This window comes from Cutaneotrichosporon cavernicola (assembly GCF_030864355.1).
Source record: "Cutaneotrichosporon cavernicola HIS019 DNA, chromosome: 4".
Lineage (NCBI taxonomy): Eukaryota > Fungi > Basidiomycota > Tremellomycetes > Trichosporonales > Trichosporonaceae > Cutaneotrichosporon > Cutaneotrichosporon cavernicola.
Genome location: NC_083396.1, coordinates 2,854,142 through 2,869,922, shown reverse-complemented (window position 1 = coordinate 2,869,922; position 15,781 = coordinate 2,854,142). Strand labels below are relative to the sequence as shown.

At 59.4% G+C, this 15,781-nt stretch overlaps 6 protein-coding genes across 6 annotated transcripts; 3 read left to right on the top strand and 3 right to left on the bottom strand.

Annotated features, from left to right (window-relative positions):
• Nucleotides 1–466: 466 nt before the first annotated feature.
• On the top strand, nucleotides 467–7,969 carry CcaverHIS019_0410980 (uncharacterized protein; the record flags this gene model as incomplete). The annotated part of the gene is made up of 6 exons (XM_060601005.1): nucleotides 467–611; nucleotides 665–738; nucleotides 787–1,169; nucleotides 1,210–6,485; nucleotides 6,522–7,454; nucleotides 7,497–7,969. The coding sequence occupies 6 exons, from the start codon at nucleotides 467–469 to the stop codon at nucleotides 7,967–7,969; spliced, it is 7,284 nt and encodes a 2,427-aa protein (XP_060457543.1).
• Nucleotides 7,970–8,257: 288 nt separating this feature from the next.
• CcaverHIS019_0410970 (uncharacterized protein) lies at nucleotides 8,258–10,143 on the bottom strand (the record flags this gene model as incomplete). Its single annotated transcript, XM_060601004.1, has 4 exons — nucleotides 8,258–8,412; nucleotides 8,444–9,049; nucleotides 9,082–9,503; nucleotides 9,584–10,143. 4 exons carry the CDS (start codon nucleotides 10,141–10,143, stop codon nucleotides 8,258–8,260), a joined length of 1,743 nt encoding a protein of 580 aa, XP_060457542.1.
• A 376-nt stretch (nucleotides 10,144–10,519) lies between these two features.
• On the top strand, nucleotides 10,520–11,495 carry rps23 (uncharacterized protein; the record flags this gene model as incomplete). The annotated part of the gene is made up of 4 exons (XM_060601003.1): nucleotides 10,520–10,526; nucleotides 10,727–10,887; nucleotides 11,142–11,392; nucleotides 11,477–11,495. 4 exons carry the CDS (start codon nucleotides 10,520–10,522, stop codon nucleotides 11,493–11,495), a joined length of 438 nt encoding a protein of 145 aa, XP_060457541.1.
• A 549-nt stretch (nucleotides 11,496–12,044) lies between these two features.
• Nucleotides 12,045–12,982, bottom strand: CcaverHIS019_0410950 (uncharacterized protein; the record flags this gene model as incomplete). The annotated part of the gene is made up of 3 exons (XM_060601002.1): nucleotides 12,045–12,468; nucleotides 12,529–12,657; nucleotides 12,906–12,982. The coding sequence occupies 3 exons, from the start codon at nucleotides 12,980–12,982 to the stop codon at nucleotides 12,045–12,047; spliced, it is 630 nt and encodes a 209-aa protein (XP_060457540.1).
• A 458-nt stretch (nucleotides 12,983–13,440) lies between these two features.
• On the top strand, nucleotides 13,441–14,231 carry CcaverHIS019_0410940 (uncharacterized protein; the record flags this gene model as incomplete). The annotated part of the gene is made up of 4 exons (XM_060601001.1): nucleotides 13,441–13,621; nucleotides 13,663–13,854; nucleotides 13,968–14,086; nucleotides 14,118–14,231. The coding sequence occupies 4 exons, from the start codon at nucleotides 13,441–13,443 to the stop codon at nucleotides 14,229–14,231; spliced, it is 606 nt and encodes a 201-aa protein (XP_060457539.1).
• Nucleotides 14,232–14,262: 31 nt separating this feature from the next.
• CcaverHIS019_0410930 (uncharacterized protein) lies at nucleotides 14,263–15,495 on the bottom strand (the record flags this gene model as incomplete). The annotated part of the gene is made up of 2 exons (XM_060601000.1): nucleotides 14,263–14,784; nucleotides 14,824–15,495. 2 exons carry the CDS (start codon nucleotides 15,493–15,495, stop codon nucleotides 14,263–14,265), a joined length of 1,194 nt encoding a protein of 397 aa, XP_060457538.1.
• Between the last annotated feature and the right edge of the window lie 286 nt (nucleotides 15,496–15,781).

Sequence of the window (15,781 nt, the reverse complement as noted above, 5' to 3'; positions counted from 1 at the left end):
AGCCCTCTTGGCACACCGTCCCCGCGTGCACATCCATCTCACACTAGTCCTCTTCACGCCAACCGGTCTCTACGACAAACCCAACGTGCGCTCCCCCACAAGCAGCACCAAATTCTGAATGTGCTAGTCGCGTTCTGCCTCTGAATTTGTATCGTCACACGCACGCATCACGACTTGTTCCTTCCTTGGCGACTGGCTCTCCAACGAACACCTCAAAACGAACCCTTGACCGCGTAAGCATACTAGGTGTAAGCTCTGCCAACGCACAGCATCGTCACTCAGTCTTAGGTCTCAAGTGCAGCTCTTCAACCTGCACTGATCAACCGCCGACCACGCGCGTACCGCCACAGCACCCTCCGGATATTACGGAGACTTGAAAGGTGCTAGCCCCATCCCCGTTTCGCCAGCCACATCATCTCCAGTCTCCTCTTCTCACCCCTGACCCTCTGTCCGACGCTCATACGCCATGAGCAGAGGGTCTAGCACCTGGTTCGCAGGGCCATTGCGGCGAGCGACGCACCTCCTCGTGGGGATTCTCGTATCGGCCGTATGCGTCACAGCGATCCGATATAACGACACGCTTGACCCATGGAACATCAACAAGAATCAAGGTGTGTCTGTCAGACCGTCACCCGGCCGTGAGTAGGCAGGCTAACAGTCACAGACACAGACGACGTGTTGCAGTACACTACGCCATTGCGAACGACTCCCTACTTCCCATCGCCAAAGAACTGGCGTGTACGTTGCACTCGGAACTCGTTGCGCCTTCACTGCTGACGCTTTCAGACTTTACCGACATACACTCTCCTCTTGGACAAGTGGATCGATGGAGACCCGGACAACAACGACTTCTTCCGCCTTATCTACGAGTATGACTGGCGTGAGACTCAGCTTCGTGCTGGTGGCGATGTCATTGGCCTCATGGATGAGCGTGGTCTTGACTACCTCCAGAGTATGGGTTACGAAGCCATCTACATTGCAGGCACCAACTATATCAACATGCCATGGCAGGCGGACGGTTACTCGGCCATCGACTTCACATTGCTGGACCCGCACTTTGGCAACCTGACAGACTGGAAGCTCTTTGTCGACCGTCTCCACGCCCGCGGGATGTACATCATCTTTGACTTGACAGTCGGAACCATGGGCGACTTGCTCGGCTTTGAAGGGTGAGTTGTAATCTGTGGTGAGAGCCGTATTGATTGCCAGTCACTTGAACTCGTCCACGCCGTTCTCCGAGGACGAGTACCACGCGGTCTGGAAGCGCCCCAACTACGCGCCGTGGGGCCTCGACTACTACCCGGACTTCAACTATACCAACGAGTACAACAAGTCCTGCGTCTACCCCACCTTCTTTGACTCGGCTGGCAACATCATCGACCCCGGCCTCACAGGGTGCATGAACAGTGCATTCGACCAGTACGGTGACGTCGAGGCGTTCGGTACCCACCCCGACTGGAAACGTCAGCTTGCCAAGTTTGCGTCGGTCCAGGACCGTTTGCGCGAATGGAATCCGTATGTCCTCGATAGACTCAAGCACTTCTCCTGTCTCTGTATCCAGGCGCTCGACATTGACGGTATTCGTATCGACAAGGCCACGCAGGTCACGGTCGACGCGCTGGCGGATTGGGGTTACTACACACGTCAGTGTGCCAAGCAGCTGGGCAAGGACAACTTCTTCATCCCAGGCGAAGTCACTGGTGGTGACACGTTCGGTTCCATCTACTTTGGCCGCGGACGCACACCCGGTATGCGGACGACGTACATGGAGGCTCTCAACCTGACGAACAACGACGGTTCCAAGTTCCTCCGCGAGGAAGGACACGCTCCCCTGGACTCGGCTGCGTTTCACTTCTCGGTGTACCGTGCGTTAGCTCGCTATCTGGGCATGGACGGCGACCTCACCGTCGTCCCGGACGTTGACGTCAACTTTGTCAACGCGTGGAATCAAATGCTTGTCAACAATGACTTCATCAACCCACAGACTGGCAACTTTGACCCTCGGCACCAGTACGGCACCACCAACCAAGACGTGTTCCGCTGGCCGATGATGGCGAACGGCACTCAGCGTCAGCTGGCCGGCATGTTCGTCACCCACCTCTTGATGCCGGGTATTCCCATCACGTGGTTCGGCGAGGAGCAGGAGATGTACATCCTCGACTCCTCGGCATCCAACTATCTCTACGGCCGTCAGGCGATGGTCGCTTCTCCTGCGTGGAAGCGTCACGGATGCTACCGCCTAGGGGCAGATCAGTACTACAACCTGCCCTACGACAAGGTCACCACAGGCTGCTATGACCCGCAGGTCGCTCTCGACCACTTTGACCCGACGGCTCCGATCCGCCGCGCGTCCCGCAACATGAACTGGATGCGTCGCACGTACCCTGCCATCCAGGACGCGTTCATGCTGTCTGCGTTCACCAGCTACACCCGCTTCGATAGGTATCCCAACTCGGATCGGGATACCGAGATCGGTGTCTGGGCAGCGGAGCGTACTCCGTCCGAAAAGCAACGACAGGACGGCGGTCCCGGCGGTCCATGGTCGGAAGATGGGCAGATCTCGCAGGTCGCGTACTACATCTACACGAATGAGAACGTGTCCACGTCCTATAACTTTGACTGCTCCGACCCCCAGAAGTGGATGAACACGTCGTTCACGTCCGGGACCACGATCAAGAACCTTCTCTACCCCTACCAAGAGGTCACACTGGAGTCGACCGGTGTGTCGTTCTACCAAAACGGTCTGGCCCCATACCGCGGTTGCATCCCCAAGTTGGACCTCGAGCCGTACGACTTCCGTGTCTACGTCCCAATTTCACGCTGGGTTTCCCCTCCGCCCGCCCTCAGCGGCTTCACCCCTGGCCATGACGCTCGTGTCGAGTACGCTGGCGACAGTGTCGAATTCGAGCTCCAGTACGACCAACCGATGGATTGCGTCAGCCTCCAGGCGGTCACCAACCTCACCTACGTCGGCGAGTCTGGCGCCAACCCCGTTCTCACCTGGCCAGCGGATGCTTGCCTGAGTATCAACGGCGAGGCTTACCCGTATGTGTCCGTCACTCCGTCGGCATGGCGCATGAAGGGTGTCATTACCGGCGCGGCCGAGGGCATGTACCGCATCTCGATCGGCAACGCGTCTGCCCAAGCAGCTGGCAGCGGCAACGGCACGATTGGCGGCGGTACTACAGGCTTTACGGATCACTTGCACTTCCGCTACGGCAAGGCCGACAACACGTTTGTGTTCATCGACAACGACTACGATAACTCCATCTTCTCGGCATCGAATGGCGGGTTCACCCTCAACCACAAGGCCTGGGGCGCGGACCGCTTCCGGTACTCTGCGAACTATGGAAAGACCTGGACTGCTTGGGCGGAAATGGAGGCCAGCACGAGCCTCAACGCGAGCATGTTCGTTGAAGCGACTATGTTCGAAACAAAGGATGACGAGAAGCTCTGGGAAGGCGACCACATCATGGTTCAGTACTGGTCCAAGCTCGCTGGCTCGGCTGGGCACGTGGTTCACGCCGACGCAAACTGGAACGGCGGCCAGCGCCGTTACCCCCAGATGCTGCTGCGTGGAGGGTTCAACAACTGGGGCTATGACCTCGGCATGCCCAATAAGTTTGAGCACACTGCTGACAGCATGTGGGAGATGCCCATCATGAGCGCATGGCCTGCACAGTACCAGCTCAACATCTGGGCCTTTGACGACTACTTCTACGGCGACGCGGACGGAAACGGCGTCATCGACCGCCTTCCCCCAAGTTCGCTCACGCCCAACTTCCTGAACGTTTCGTTCCCTCCCAGGCCTCATCTCGCATGGCAGCTCCAGGTCAACGACAAGACGGGTCGCTGGGGCGTTGTTCCCATTGGTCACGAAGGGTCGTCGATCATCGCGTTCGTCCTCCTCATGCTCCTTCCTCTCATCACCGCGCTTGTCGCAGCGGGTGTCTTCCGCTATTCGTTCTACGCGATCAAGATCAACAAGTGGGGTGTCAAGCCGACCAGCGGGGGCTCGAACTATTTCCCCATTGTCGGTGGAGCTAATCACGGCGAGAAGAAGGATGGCTCGCATCTTGGGCTCACCGAGAAGGTCGTGCACCACGAGAAGGTCAAGCCTCTTGAGCGCATGATTGGCTGGCCAGAGGACACCAACAAGCGCCGCAAGGTTCTCATCGCGACTCTCGAGTACGAGATCACGGACTGGAAGCTCAAGGTCAAGATCGGTGGTCTCGGTGTCATGTCGTCTCTCATGGGCAAGGCAATGAACGACGTCGACATGATCTGGGTGGTACCCAAGGTCCAGGACCTCGAATACCCACAGGGCGACTTTGCTGAGCCCATCGAGGTGATCATCTTCGGCGAGCCGTACCTCATCGAGGTGGAGACGCACTGCGTCGACAACATCACTTTTGTGATCCTCGACTCGCCCGTCTTCCGTGCCCAGACCAAGTCGGACCCGTACCCTCAGCGCATGGACGACTTGTCTTCGGCCATCTTCTACTCGACCTGGAACCAGGCTATCGCCGAGACAATTCGCCGCTTCGAGGACATCGACATCTACCACATCAACGACTACCACGGAGCTCTGGCGCCTCTCTACCTCCTTCCTCAGATCATGCCTGTCTGCCTGTCGCTCCACAACGCCGAGTTCCAGGGCCTGTGGCCTCTGCGCACCAAGGACGAGATGAAAGAGGTCTGCGCGGCGTTCAACATCTCCAAGGATGTCTGCTCCAAGTATGTCCAGTTCGGCAACACGTTCAACCTCCTCCACGCTGGTGCGTCGTTCATCTCGCAGCACCAGAAGTCGGTTGGTGTGGCTGGTGTGTCGGACAAGTACGGCAAGCGCTCATGGGCTCGTTACCCGGCCCTCTGGACACTGCGTAACATCGACTCGCTCCCCAACCCCGACCCCACGGACATCGCCGCGCTCGACGAACAGCCTGTCGCAATGGACAAGATCCAAGTCGACAAGGACGCAGAGGCCCAGCGTCCGGAGCACAAGCGCCAAGCACAGGAGTGGGCCAAGCTCAAGCAGGACCCCAAGGCCGACCTCTTCGTCTTCGTCGGCCGTTGGTCCAAGCAGAAGGGTGTCGACCTGATCGCCGACGTCATGCCCTCGCTGCTGGAGAAACGTCAGAACATCCAGCTCATCTGTGTCGGCCCCGTTATCGACCTCTATGGCCGTTTCGCTGCCGAGAAGCTCGCCCGTCTCATGGAAATGTACCCGGATCGCGTTTTCTCCAAGCCCGAGTTCACCCAGCTCCCACCCTTCCTCTTCTCGGGTGCCGACTTTGCCCTGATCCCCTCGCGTGATGAGCCGTTCGGCCTCGTTGCCGTCGAGTTCGGTCGTAAGGGTGCGCTCGGTGTTGGCGCGCGTCTCGGTGGTCTTGGTCTCATGCCCGGCTGGTGGTTCCCCGTCGAGTCGCCAGCGGCCGAACACATGCTGTCGCAGTTCACCAAGACGATCAAACTTGCGCTCAAGTCCACTGAAGAGGAGCGTGCGATTCTGCGCGCGCGTTCTGCGGTTCAGCGTTTCCCTGTCGTCGAGTGGCGCCAGCGCCTCGAGGACTTCCAGAAGCGTTCGATCACCATGTCCCGTTCCTTGGCTGGTGAGCACGCTTGGGGCTGGGAGTTCGCCGACCCGAACGGTCCTCCACGCTCGTCGATGCTTCCATCGCGCGACAGTATGATTTCGTTACAGCAGTCCAACCGCCCTGGCTCTCCCGACTCGCAGCTCTCAGTGGCAGCCGCGGACACTCGCCGGTTATCGGAAAACAGCGAGCAGCTTCCTCCGGGAGCTGCCGCTTCTGACGACCGTGCGAGCTTGGGAGTCGACTATCACCGCCGGTTCGACAAGCACCAGTCGTCAGACAAATTCTACGACGAGGACCCGAGCGAACATCGCGGGCGCCCCAAGTTCTTTACCGGCTACGACGACGATACGGAGAGCCACATCTCGTCCGAGCGCGACACAACTATTGTGGCACCTCACGCCGCGATGGCGGATGGCGGTACTGGCCACGTTTACGACAACTTCCTTGCCGCTGCCAACAGGCAGTTTGCCAAGACGCAGGGCAACAAGAATGTTCCCGACCCGTTCATGGAGCGCCGCATGAGCTCGCTGAGCATCGACTCGTCCAACTTTGCGCCTCCTCGTCCGTTCTCTATCCACTCGCGCGTTTCGTCCTTTGACTCGATTGGCTCGTTGGCCGACGAGAAGCACTCGTCTTCGCTCAACAAGGCCATGGACACGTTTACCGACGCCGACGGCGAGGTCGCTCAGGCCTTCGTCCAGAAGCTGCGCAGCCTCTCGTCCGGCAACTCGAAGGGCGACTTGTGTATCGAAAAGTTCCTCATGAAGAGCGAGAAGCAGTTCTTCAGCGACATGAAGAAGGAGAAGCACTCGGCAATGAGTATCCGCTCGCGCGACTCGATCATGGCTGGCCGCACGCCATCGACCCTAGACGGCTTCCGCGCCGACTGTAAGTGTTTCTCGGACCAACACAAGCTAATATCAGCGCCTGTCCAGTACTCGATGTCAGGTCACAGCCACCCCGAAGATTTCCACGAGTCGATGATGTTCAACAACGACGACGACGAGAAACCCATGACGCGCATCCAGGTGTTCATGGACAAGCAGATTGGGGGATGGCCTCTCTACGCCATCGTCATCTCCCTCGGCCAGCTCCTCTCCGCGACGTCGTTCCAACTGTCGCTCCTGGGCGGTGCCAACACGCAGACGGCCACCGACATGTACATCATCTGTGCGATCTTCGTCATCGCCACGTTCCTCTGGTACACGCTATTCCGCATGCGCCCCTCGGTTTACGTTCTCACCATTCCTTGGGCCATCTTCGGTGTCGCGTTCTTCCTCATCGGCTTCCCCTCGCTCCGCGGCCCCTTCACCGCTCCCCGCAAGTGGATTGTCCGCGTCGCGACATGGTGCTACGCTGTGGCATCGGGCGCAGGTTTCCTCTTCTTCGGTCTAAACTTCGGTGAGGAGGCTGGCGCAGCCGCTGAGGTGTGGATCATGCGTGCGTGCGTCGTCCAGGGCCTGCAGCAGATCTGGGTCTCGGCGCTGTGGTACTGGGGTTTCACGCTCAACGGCACAAACCCTCTTACGTTTGTCGTCCCACGCGCCATCATCTACGTGGTGTGGCCGCTGGCTGCCATGTCGTTCTCGTTCGCCGTGTTGATGTACTTCGGCCTGCCCGAGTACTACCACCAGATCCCGCCGTACGTGCCCAACTTCTTCAAGACGCTCGTGCGCCGCAAGCTCGTCATCTGGTTCATGATCTCGGAGGTCCTGCGCAACTACTGGCTCTCGACCGTCTATGGCCGCAACTGGCAGTTCCTGTGGCGCGACGCCAACGTCCCGACGTGGTCTGTTGTGATCATGATTGTCATCTTCTTCATCGGCATCTGGGGTCTGGTCATGGGCATCATCATGAGTGAGTAGCAGTGGCATCCGGTCGAGCAAGCTAACCCTGCAGAGTTCGCCAAGGTCCACGCATGGCTCCTTCCCGTCTTCGCTGTCGGCCTCGGCGCGCCGCGCTGGTGCCAGATGTTCTGGGGCATTTCGGGCCTTGGTTTGTATGTGTCGTGGGGCGGCGCGGCCGGCCCCTACATCGGCACCTGCCTGTGGCTGTGGCTCGGCGTCCTCGACGCAGTCCAGGGCGTTGGTCTCGGCATGATCCTCCTCCAGACGCTCTCACGTCTGCACGTGTGCGCGACCCTCGCCGCAGCACAGTTCATCGGCTCGATTGTCGTGATGCTTGCCCGCGCGACCGCGCCTAACAAGGAGGGCCCGGGCAACGTGTTCCCGAACGCGGCGTACTACGACCCGGCGACGGGCGCCAACAACCCGGTCAAGCACTGGGAGTTCTGGGTGTGCCTGGTCTGCCAACTGATCATTCCGTTTGGCTACTTCTTCTTCTTCCGCAAGGAGCAGCTCACCAAGCCCTAGAGTGCGATAGAGAGGTGTGCAAGCGCGAGGAGACGACGAGGACGAAAGAGACGACATACTACCACCACATCATCACCCACGACCATCATGGACCTTTTTCTCGTCCTTTCAGTATCATTATGCAACTGTCTTATGGATGGGGCTCGCGTCGGACGCGCGTCGAGCGAAGCGAGGGGTGGGGCGGGGCGTAGACGGTCGATACAGGAACCTCACTCATCTCCTCAACGTTGACGTCCCAACCGACACCCAGCAAAATCGCATTCAACATCTTGCCAACTCCCAGCACTTCTAGATCTGGCCCACAGCACACCCGTCACCGCGCATGTCGCTCCCGCCCGCCCAGACGTTACGGCCACTCGGGTCACGTATGGCGGCGACCATCTGTCCGCGCCCGGCAATCTTGCGAGCGAATCCGCGTGCAACTTCGCACTGGTGGCCCATGTCTTATGTCAGCTGTGTCTCCGTTAGACCTACCTCGGAGGGCCTGAACGACATCGGCGTCAATCCCCTCCTCGAACCAAATCTCGGAATCCACCCGCCCCGCACTCCCCTCCTTCTCCTTCTTGGTTGGATCCGGCAATCCCGCCGAAATACAGAACCGCGGCGCATCGAGACTATGCTGTGGACTAAGGCCCCTCAGCACATTAAGCAGGACCTGGAGGTGTCCCTGTGGCTGCATGAACCCGCCCATGACACCATATGCCGCGACCAACTCCCCACCTCGGGTGAGCATGGCGGGTATGATAGTATGGTATGGCCTCTTGCCGCCCTCGATATTATTGGGATGCCCCTCACGAAGGGTAAAGTTCGATCCCCGATTTTGGAGGGTGAACCCACATCCCTTTGGAATGGCGCCCGTCCCAAAGCCAGCATAGTTGCTCTGGATGAAGGAACAGGCGTTGCCGTGGATATCCGAGGTGGTTAAGTAGATCGTGTCGCTTGAAGAGGTGGGGTTACCGTGTTCCACAGGGGTCGCTTTGGATAGGTTGATGAGCTCAGCGCGGGCTCGGAGGTACGGTTTAGAGAGGAGTTGGGCGACGGGAACGTGTTCGAACTCGGGATCCGTCACGTAGTATTGCGCTGGCGTCAGCTACGTTGACACAGCAACTCACTATCGGCAAAAGCGAGCCTCAGCGCCTCGATCAGGACGTGTAAATACTGGACGCCGTTGAGTTCCAGTTCAAGTACATCGACGCCATGTACGTCCTTGACCGCTTCTACGATCCCCAGCGCGACCAGCGCCGTAAGACCCTGCCCGTTCGGCGGACACTCCCACAGACTGATTCCCGGGTCTGTGTCCGAGGAGAGGAAATCATACTTGATCGGCTCGACTACGTCCGCTGTCGTGGCTGAGAGGTCGTCCAGCGTCAGCAGGCCGCCTTTTGAGGCGACTAGGTCGACGATGGCGCGCGCAATGCGACCCTTGTAGAAGCCGTCATGACCATGGGTTGCGAGTGATTCGAATGTCGCTGCGAGCTCGGGGTGCGTCATGATTTGGCCTGGGAGCGGCGCGTTTCCGTCTGGCATCATCATTCTGGAGTGAGCCCCGACCTCTCCAATGCCAGGTCGTCTTTGGTCTAGTTCGGGCGACCTCTGGCCGCTCATCCAACTCACTCGCGCCAGTTCTCACTCGCCCCCTTGACATGGTCCTCCTGGATCTTCCAAGCCTCAGCATTAAGCTCGTGCACTGGCACGCCCTCTTTCGCCATCCGTATGGCCGGCGCCAACACTTCCTTCAAGTCTTTAGTCCCAAACTTGTCGAGCGTCGTACACCAAGCCGCGGCCGTTCCGGGACAAGTGACGCTGTTGATATCTGTGAGGGGGATCTTTTCCCCTATCCCTCTCTCTCTCAGGTACTGCAGCGTAAGAGCGGCGGGCGCGCGCCCACTCCCATTCACCGCGTGGACCTTCTTGGTCGCGGCGTCGTAATAGAGACAGAAGGCGTCTCCCCCGATTCCAGTGGCTGTCGGCTCGCACACGTTCATCGCCGCTGCTGTGGCGACTGCTGCGTCGGCGGCGTTGCCGCCTTGATTGAGGATTTCGAGGCCAGCCTGCGCGGCAAGTGGTTGCGAGGTGGCTATCATTCCCTTGGCGCTGAATACCGTGGAACGGCGAGAGGGGAAGGGCATGAAGCCCATATTGTGAGTGTGGAGTTTGTCTGTGTCGATGGTCATGGTAACGTATGAGTGGCCAGGTGAGTAGACGAGACATCATTCAGTCGTTATATAGACTCGGTACTTGGTAGGTACGTGGTGGGCAAGACTGTACGAGATGGGCAAGACTGAGACTCACCTCCGGAGTGGAGTGATCAGGATGGGTGGGCCGGCAACTCACGGTCATCGCCGACATGAATTATCAGGCACCAAACCCGCAAATATCGAATTCGCCTTGTCGGTGATATTGAATCTGTCGGAGATAAAGTACACGTGACAGTGCAACGCGGGATCAATTGTATGGTTGGCTGTGATTCCAGGGTCCAACTGAGAGAGGTTGGTGGGTGGTGTCGAGCAAGGCGTTTCGCTCCGAGTACTCTATCCATCAAACGTCAAAATGGGTTGTAAGTCGCCCCCATGATGGCGAGGAGACGATGCTGACCCGTGCCCCCGTCTCGTTGTGCGCTATCGAACGAACCGCGAACCACCGCGTCCCTCCCTCCCCCCGACATGTCCGACATTATCCTCGCCTACTACTCGATGCGCGCGTGATTCCTGCTACTTCTGTTGTGCTCCCGTTGCTCGTTTCGCTCGCATCTCACAGCGAACAAGCCGCGTGGACTTCAGGCCGCCCGTAAGCTCCGCACTACGCGTCGCGAGAACCGCTGGGCGGACAACGACTACAACAAGCGCGCCCTCGGCAAGTTCTACAAGACCTCGCCCACCGGTGGCTCGTCGCACGCCAAGGGCATCGTCCTCGAGAAGGTGTGTGGACAAGCGGCGCGGGTTGAAGATGGGATGGCAAGATGCGAAGGGGATGGGATGGAGTTGCCACTGGATGAGAGGTGGGGCCAAGAGGGCCAAGAGCAGGCTGGGACGTTGGTGCCCTCTGTTCTGCGTGCGCATGGAAGATTGGAGACTTGGTCCCAGACCATAGGCCTACTCTTGCTAGGGAGAGAGGACATTTTCGCCGCCATCCTATCCAACCCCAAACCTAGGCAGCTCAGCGCTAACCCCAGGTCGGTGTTGAGGCCAAGCAGCCCAACTCTGCCATTCGCAAGTGTGTGCGTGTCCAGCTCATCAAGAACGGCAAGAAGGTGACTGCCTTCGTCCCCAACGACGGCTGCCTCAACTTCACCGACGAGAACGACGAGGTTCTCATCTCGGGCTTCGGTCGCCGCGGAAAGGCCAAGGGTGACATTCCCGGTGTCCGCTTCAAGGTCGTCAAGGTCTCGGGTGTCGGTCTTCTTGCTCTTTGGAAGGAGAAGAAGTGAGTTTAGCGAGGGCCAAGGCGAGATCGCGAAGCGATCGAGACCGAGACCCAGACTGAGTGGAAGAAATTGCTGACAAACAGGGAGAAGCCCCGCTCGTAATCCTTCACTCGCATTGGGATGCACTGTATGACTGATATCCGATATCGGAGAGGAGGGAGAAACGGGAGGCAACTGGTGAGAGAAGGAGGGAGGAGGAGAGAAGCGTGGAGAGGAGCGTTGCTGGAGACGGAGGGTGGTGATGAGACGAGAGAAGACAAGGTTGAGGCGCGAGTGGGAGACGTGAGGCTGGGCAACGGTGCAGACAGGTGTTCGTCATTGCTGTGCGAGAGAGAACAGTGAGGAGGGTGGATGTGACGTGGTCGGGCTACGACGTCGAACCTGCGGCGAATTTGTCCAGCTGCTGAATGCGCCACCAACTCCAACTTTCTTTCTGCATGTCAGCTATGTCAAAGACTGGTTGCGATCAAATCGCGACCCGCGAGCCGTCATCAAACCCCGCCTGCTCTCTCAGTCGCTCCTGCTCAAGCATGCATATCTATGGAAGTCTTGCGCATCTAGTATGCCTATGGACGGCCTCGCCTTCTGGCCGGTTTGATTCTTCTTGATTCCCTATGCCATTGTTCTTCATGGTGCCCGTCTCATCTCCCACTAGGGCTCATCAGCAAACAGGCCCCAATCGACAATCTTGAGCTCCCCCGCAGCGGCCTTGAACCAGCCCTCGGCGGCGTCGCGCTCCGCCTTCCCGACAGACGCAGGCACATTGAGCGAGAGGACGACGTCAGCGCGCTTGCTCTTCCCCCCAACTTGGATGTTGATACGCCACAGCGCGAGCGCGATGAACACGTCGTCGGGCGTGTCAGCTTCGTGTCCAGGCCGTGGACCGCCGCGCGGGTCATGCGAGAACTTGTGGATCGTCTGCGTGCCGGCAAGCAGGACAGGTTTCGGCGTGGGCAGGTTTGCCAGCTCGGCAGGGGACACTTGGGTGGGAGAAGGCGCAGGGATGCTCTCCTCCGGTGTGTTGATGTGCGACGCGAGGGCGGCATTGTCGTGCGCTAGTGAGGCGAAGTGGAACCTGGCATCAGAATTGGGATTGGGTGGCGATCAAGGTGCTGGGACAGAGCACCGGACTCACTTTGCCGCCTCCCACAGGTCATTCTTGGCTGCGCCGTCCTCGACGAGGCCAAGAACTTCGACGATGACGCTCATGTCGTCTGTGGGCGAGAGGAACACCTCCTGGTTGCTCGGGATCTGGCGCAGGTCGCTGGTGTCAGCTTGCAGATCTAGTTAAGCTGAGACGGTGGCGGCAGACGGGGGATGGACAACTAAAGCGCGCTGACAGAGGAGACAGCATCGCTCCCCCGACGTCCGTTGGGCCGTGCTCCAACCGGCCGCGCTGGATATTGGCACAGTATATTGGCGTAGTATATGGCGCAGTATACAGCGGGATGGTAGAGACAGAGCTAGCTGTAGAATTGCCACCCAAGGTCCGTCAGCGCACGCCAGGCTCACCTCGCATCAATGTAGCTGACGGGGACGGGAAGGCTAATGGCGCCTCCGAAGAGTGGACGAGGGAGTGATGCGGGCATTGTATTTGGGGTTGAGGATGAGGAAGGGAGTGACAGTTGAGAAGGAGAGTTGAGAAGAGATGACAACAAGTATGAAGTGTCATGTAACCAAATCCTCCCCTAAAGCTGAACAAGCGCATCAGCATTCCCCGACCTTCCCTTCCACACTCCCTTCACTCAATCTCCATCTCCCTCCTCCTCACACTCACACAACCACCACTCATCACTCATCCACTTCCTCCAGCCCCAGCACGCGCCTTACAAGCCCGCAAGCTGGCCGTATGCCTGGCACGCACTTCATCATGGCCACCCTGCCCCGCTCATCTCGCTCCTCCACACCAACTTCCATCCGTTCCCCTTCCGAGCTGGGCCCGCGTTCCTCCTCGGCTGCCAGCTCGCACAGACAACCGCGGGCGTCCACAAAACTCCCTCCCCTCGGCGATACTGAACGCCTAAACCCGCCCCCCACTACATCCAACATGCCTCTCGAAATGCGCCTCCGTGCACTCGAGGCGCGCGTACTAGGCGTCCCGGCGTCCATGCTCCGCGGTGTGGAGAGGGAGGAGGGAGATACACTCTCGCGAAGGGTTGGGGCGGCGGAGAGGGCGGTCGAGGAGGCTGTGGGGCAGGCGCCTCAGTTGAGAGTGCTCTATGAGCGGTGTACGTCTCATTCATGGCGTGAATGTGGTTGCTGATGCCAGACGATACATACGCGCCGCTCCTCCGTGGAGCCCTCGAGGAGGGAGAGGAGAACCCGCCCGACGTGCTCACTCCCCAGGCTAAGGCCGCTATGGTTCTCGAGGCGCGCGAGGACCTTGTCGATGCCGAGCGGGGTCTGCGCGAGATTGCGTTGCTCGAGTCGCGTGGAGTCGCCGGCGCGGGAAGTCTTGAGGGTACGTGTTCCTCCTCATTACCTTCCTCATTACCTTCCTCATTACCTTCCTCCACTCCCTCCTTTCCCTCCCTCTCCTCCAGATGAAAAGTCCATGTTGAGAGCTGACATCAGACGTCGTCGCACTCGCGCCCGCCCTCAACACGGGCTACTCGGACCTCGCGTCGCGCAAACGCACACTGGCTGAGACGCGCGCCGACGTCGCCTCCCTCGTTGAGCGGTATACCGACTTTGTCAGCTGTTTCCTGACCGAGCTCACACCAGACGACGACCGTCTCCGACCTTTTCGTGACGCTACACGACCAGATCTCTGCTCTCGAGGCGGCAGTGGCCCGCGCCGAGCGTCGTCGCGCCAACGAGAAGGCCCGCATCTTCTAGCTCTCTATGCATGTAGACTAATATGTACATACTAGTGGTCATCCTCCTCCTCGCCGGGACATCCTCCAGGCCCATCCATCTCGGCAAAGCTTGAATACTTGCTCCCACACCAGAAACAGAACATGTGCTCGTTGCGCAGCTGGCTGACGAGGTACGCTAGGTGCTCGTCGGCAGACATGGCGAGCACGCGCCGGGTGCCGCGGACCATGCTCTCCCAGTCGACGGCGGCTTCTTCTACCGCGTCGGCCGCAGCTTCTGCCTTGACCTCGTCACGGTGGATCGGCACGCCGAAGCGGATGGAATCTTCAGAGCCCTCGCCGAGCTCGGTGAGCATGTCACGGCGCATCTGATCGCGCAGCGCCTCGGCCTTGTTGACGTTGTTCCTGATGCCGGCGCGGGCTGACTGCGCGGCAGACTCGGCGCGGGCGGTTGGAGCAGTTGATGGGGCCGGGGCCGGACTAGAACCGGGTGACACCGACGTCTCGGGATACAGCAACCTCAGAAGCGGTTTCGGCAGCGCTTCTGGATCGCGACTCGCATGGAGGGGATGGAACTGGCGTCAGCTCCTCCTCTACCTCCTTGGGGGGCCCACCTTGATACTCTTCGCGCCGTCCATCTCAATCAACAACTCCCTTGCTTTCTCCTCTTTACGCTCGGCGTCGCGCGCCCCAGCCTCAGCCCCCCATCGACCGCGATACTTTCCCCCCTCTTCGTCGAGGAGGCGAGCGCGGGCATCGCTCATCTCTCCGCGCTTTGGAGGAGGGGGAGGGGATGGAGAGCGGGCAGCGAGACCACGGCGACCGGCCCACATTGAGATACGGATTGGTTCTACGAGGCTGGGTGCGCCGATACCCGCGCTCGCAGTCGTTGCGCCAACCGCGGATGCCCCAATACCTCTGCCCGCCCCGATTCCTGCCCGCCCACCCTCGCGTTCCCGATCAACGTTCCCAGTAGGATGGGATGGGGCCCGCTCAGGAGAAGCACTCCTCCTCCGACCCAGTCCCTCGCCTACGCTCCACCCCATCTTCTGCATCAGGTCCATGGCCTTTGCTTGGCCGCCCTTCTTCTCCCCCTCGAAGAGTGATCGGTTTAGACCTTCCCTGCGTGCGGCGGCTTCACGTTCTCGGAGGGGGAGGGTTTCGTTCGCTTTCGCCTTCGCAGCGCCTGATGCCGCGGCGCGGCGCCGGCGAGAAGAGTACGTGCTCTCCACCGACGTCTCGACTAGATACTTGTCGGACATGAAGTCGTCTTCGGAGTCGGACATGGCGTTTGATGGTGGGTGGGTCGGTAGGTAGAGGGATGAGTTCGAGTTGGGAAAGTTGGCTTGTGGTCGTCGGCCCGTTGTTCTCGTCCGCGGCACGTGACGTCATCTTGTTTGTCCTGTTATCACACATTAGTTAGTTGCTCACGAGGCAATGGCATCCATCAAGTTCGATCCACTACAGCCCCTCACCTTTCCACTTGACCGCTTTGCATTCAAGTAGTTCCGCGATTTCTTAACAGTTATCAGCAATACGAAGGTGGCGGTTGGGGAAAACAGGCTGCAGCCG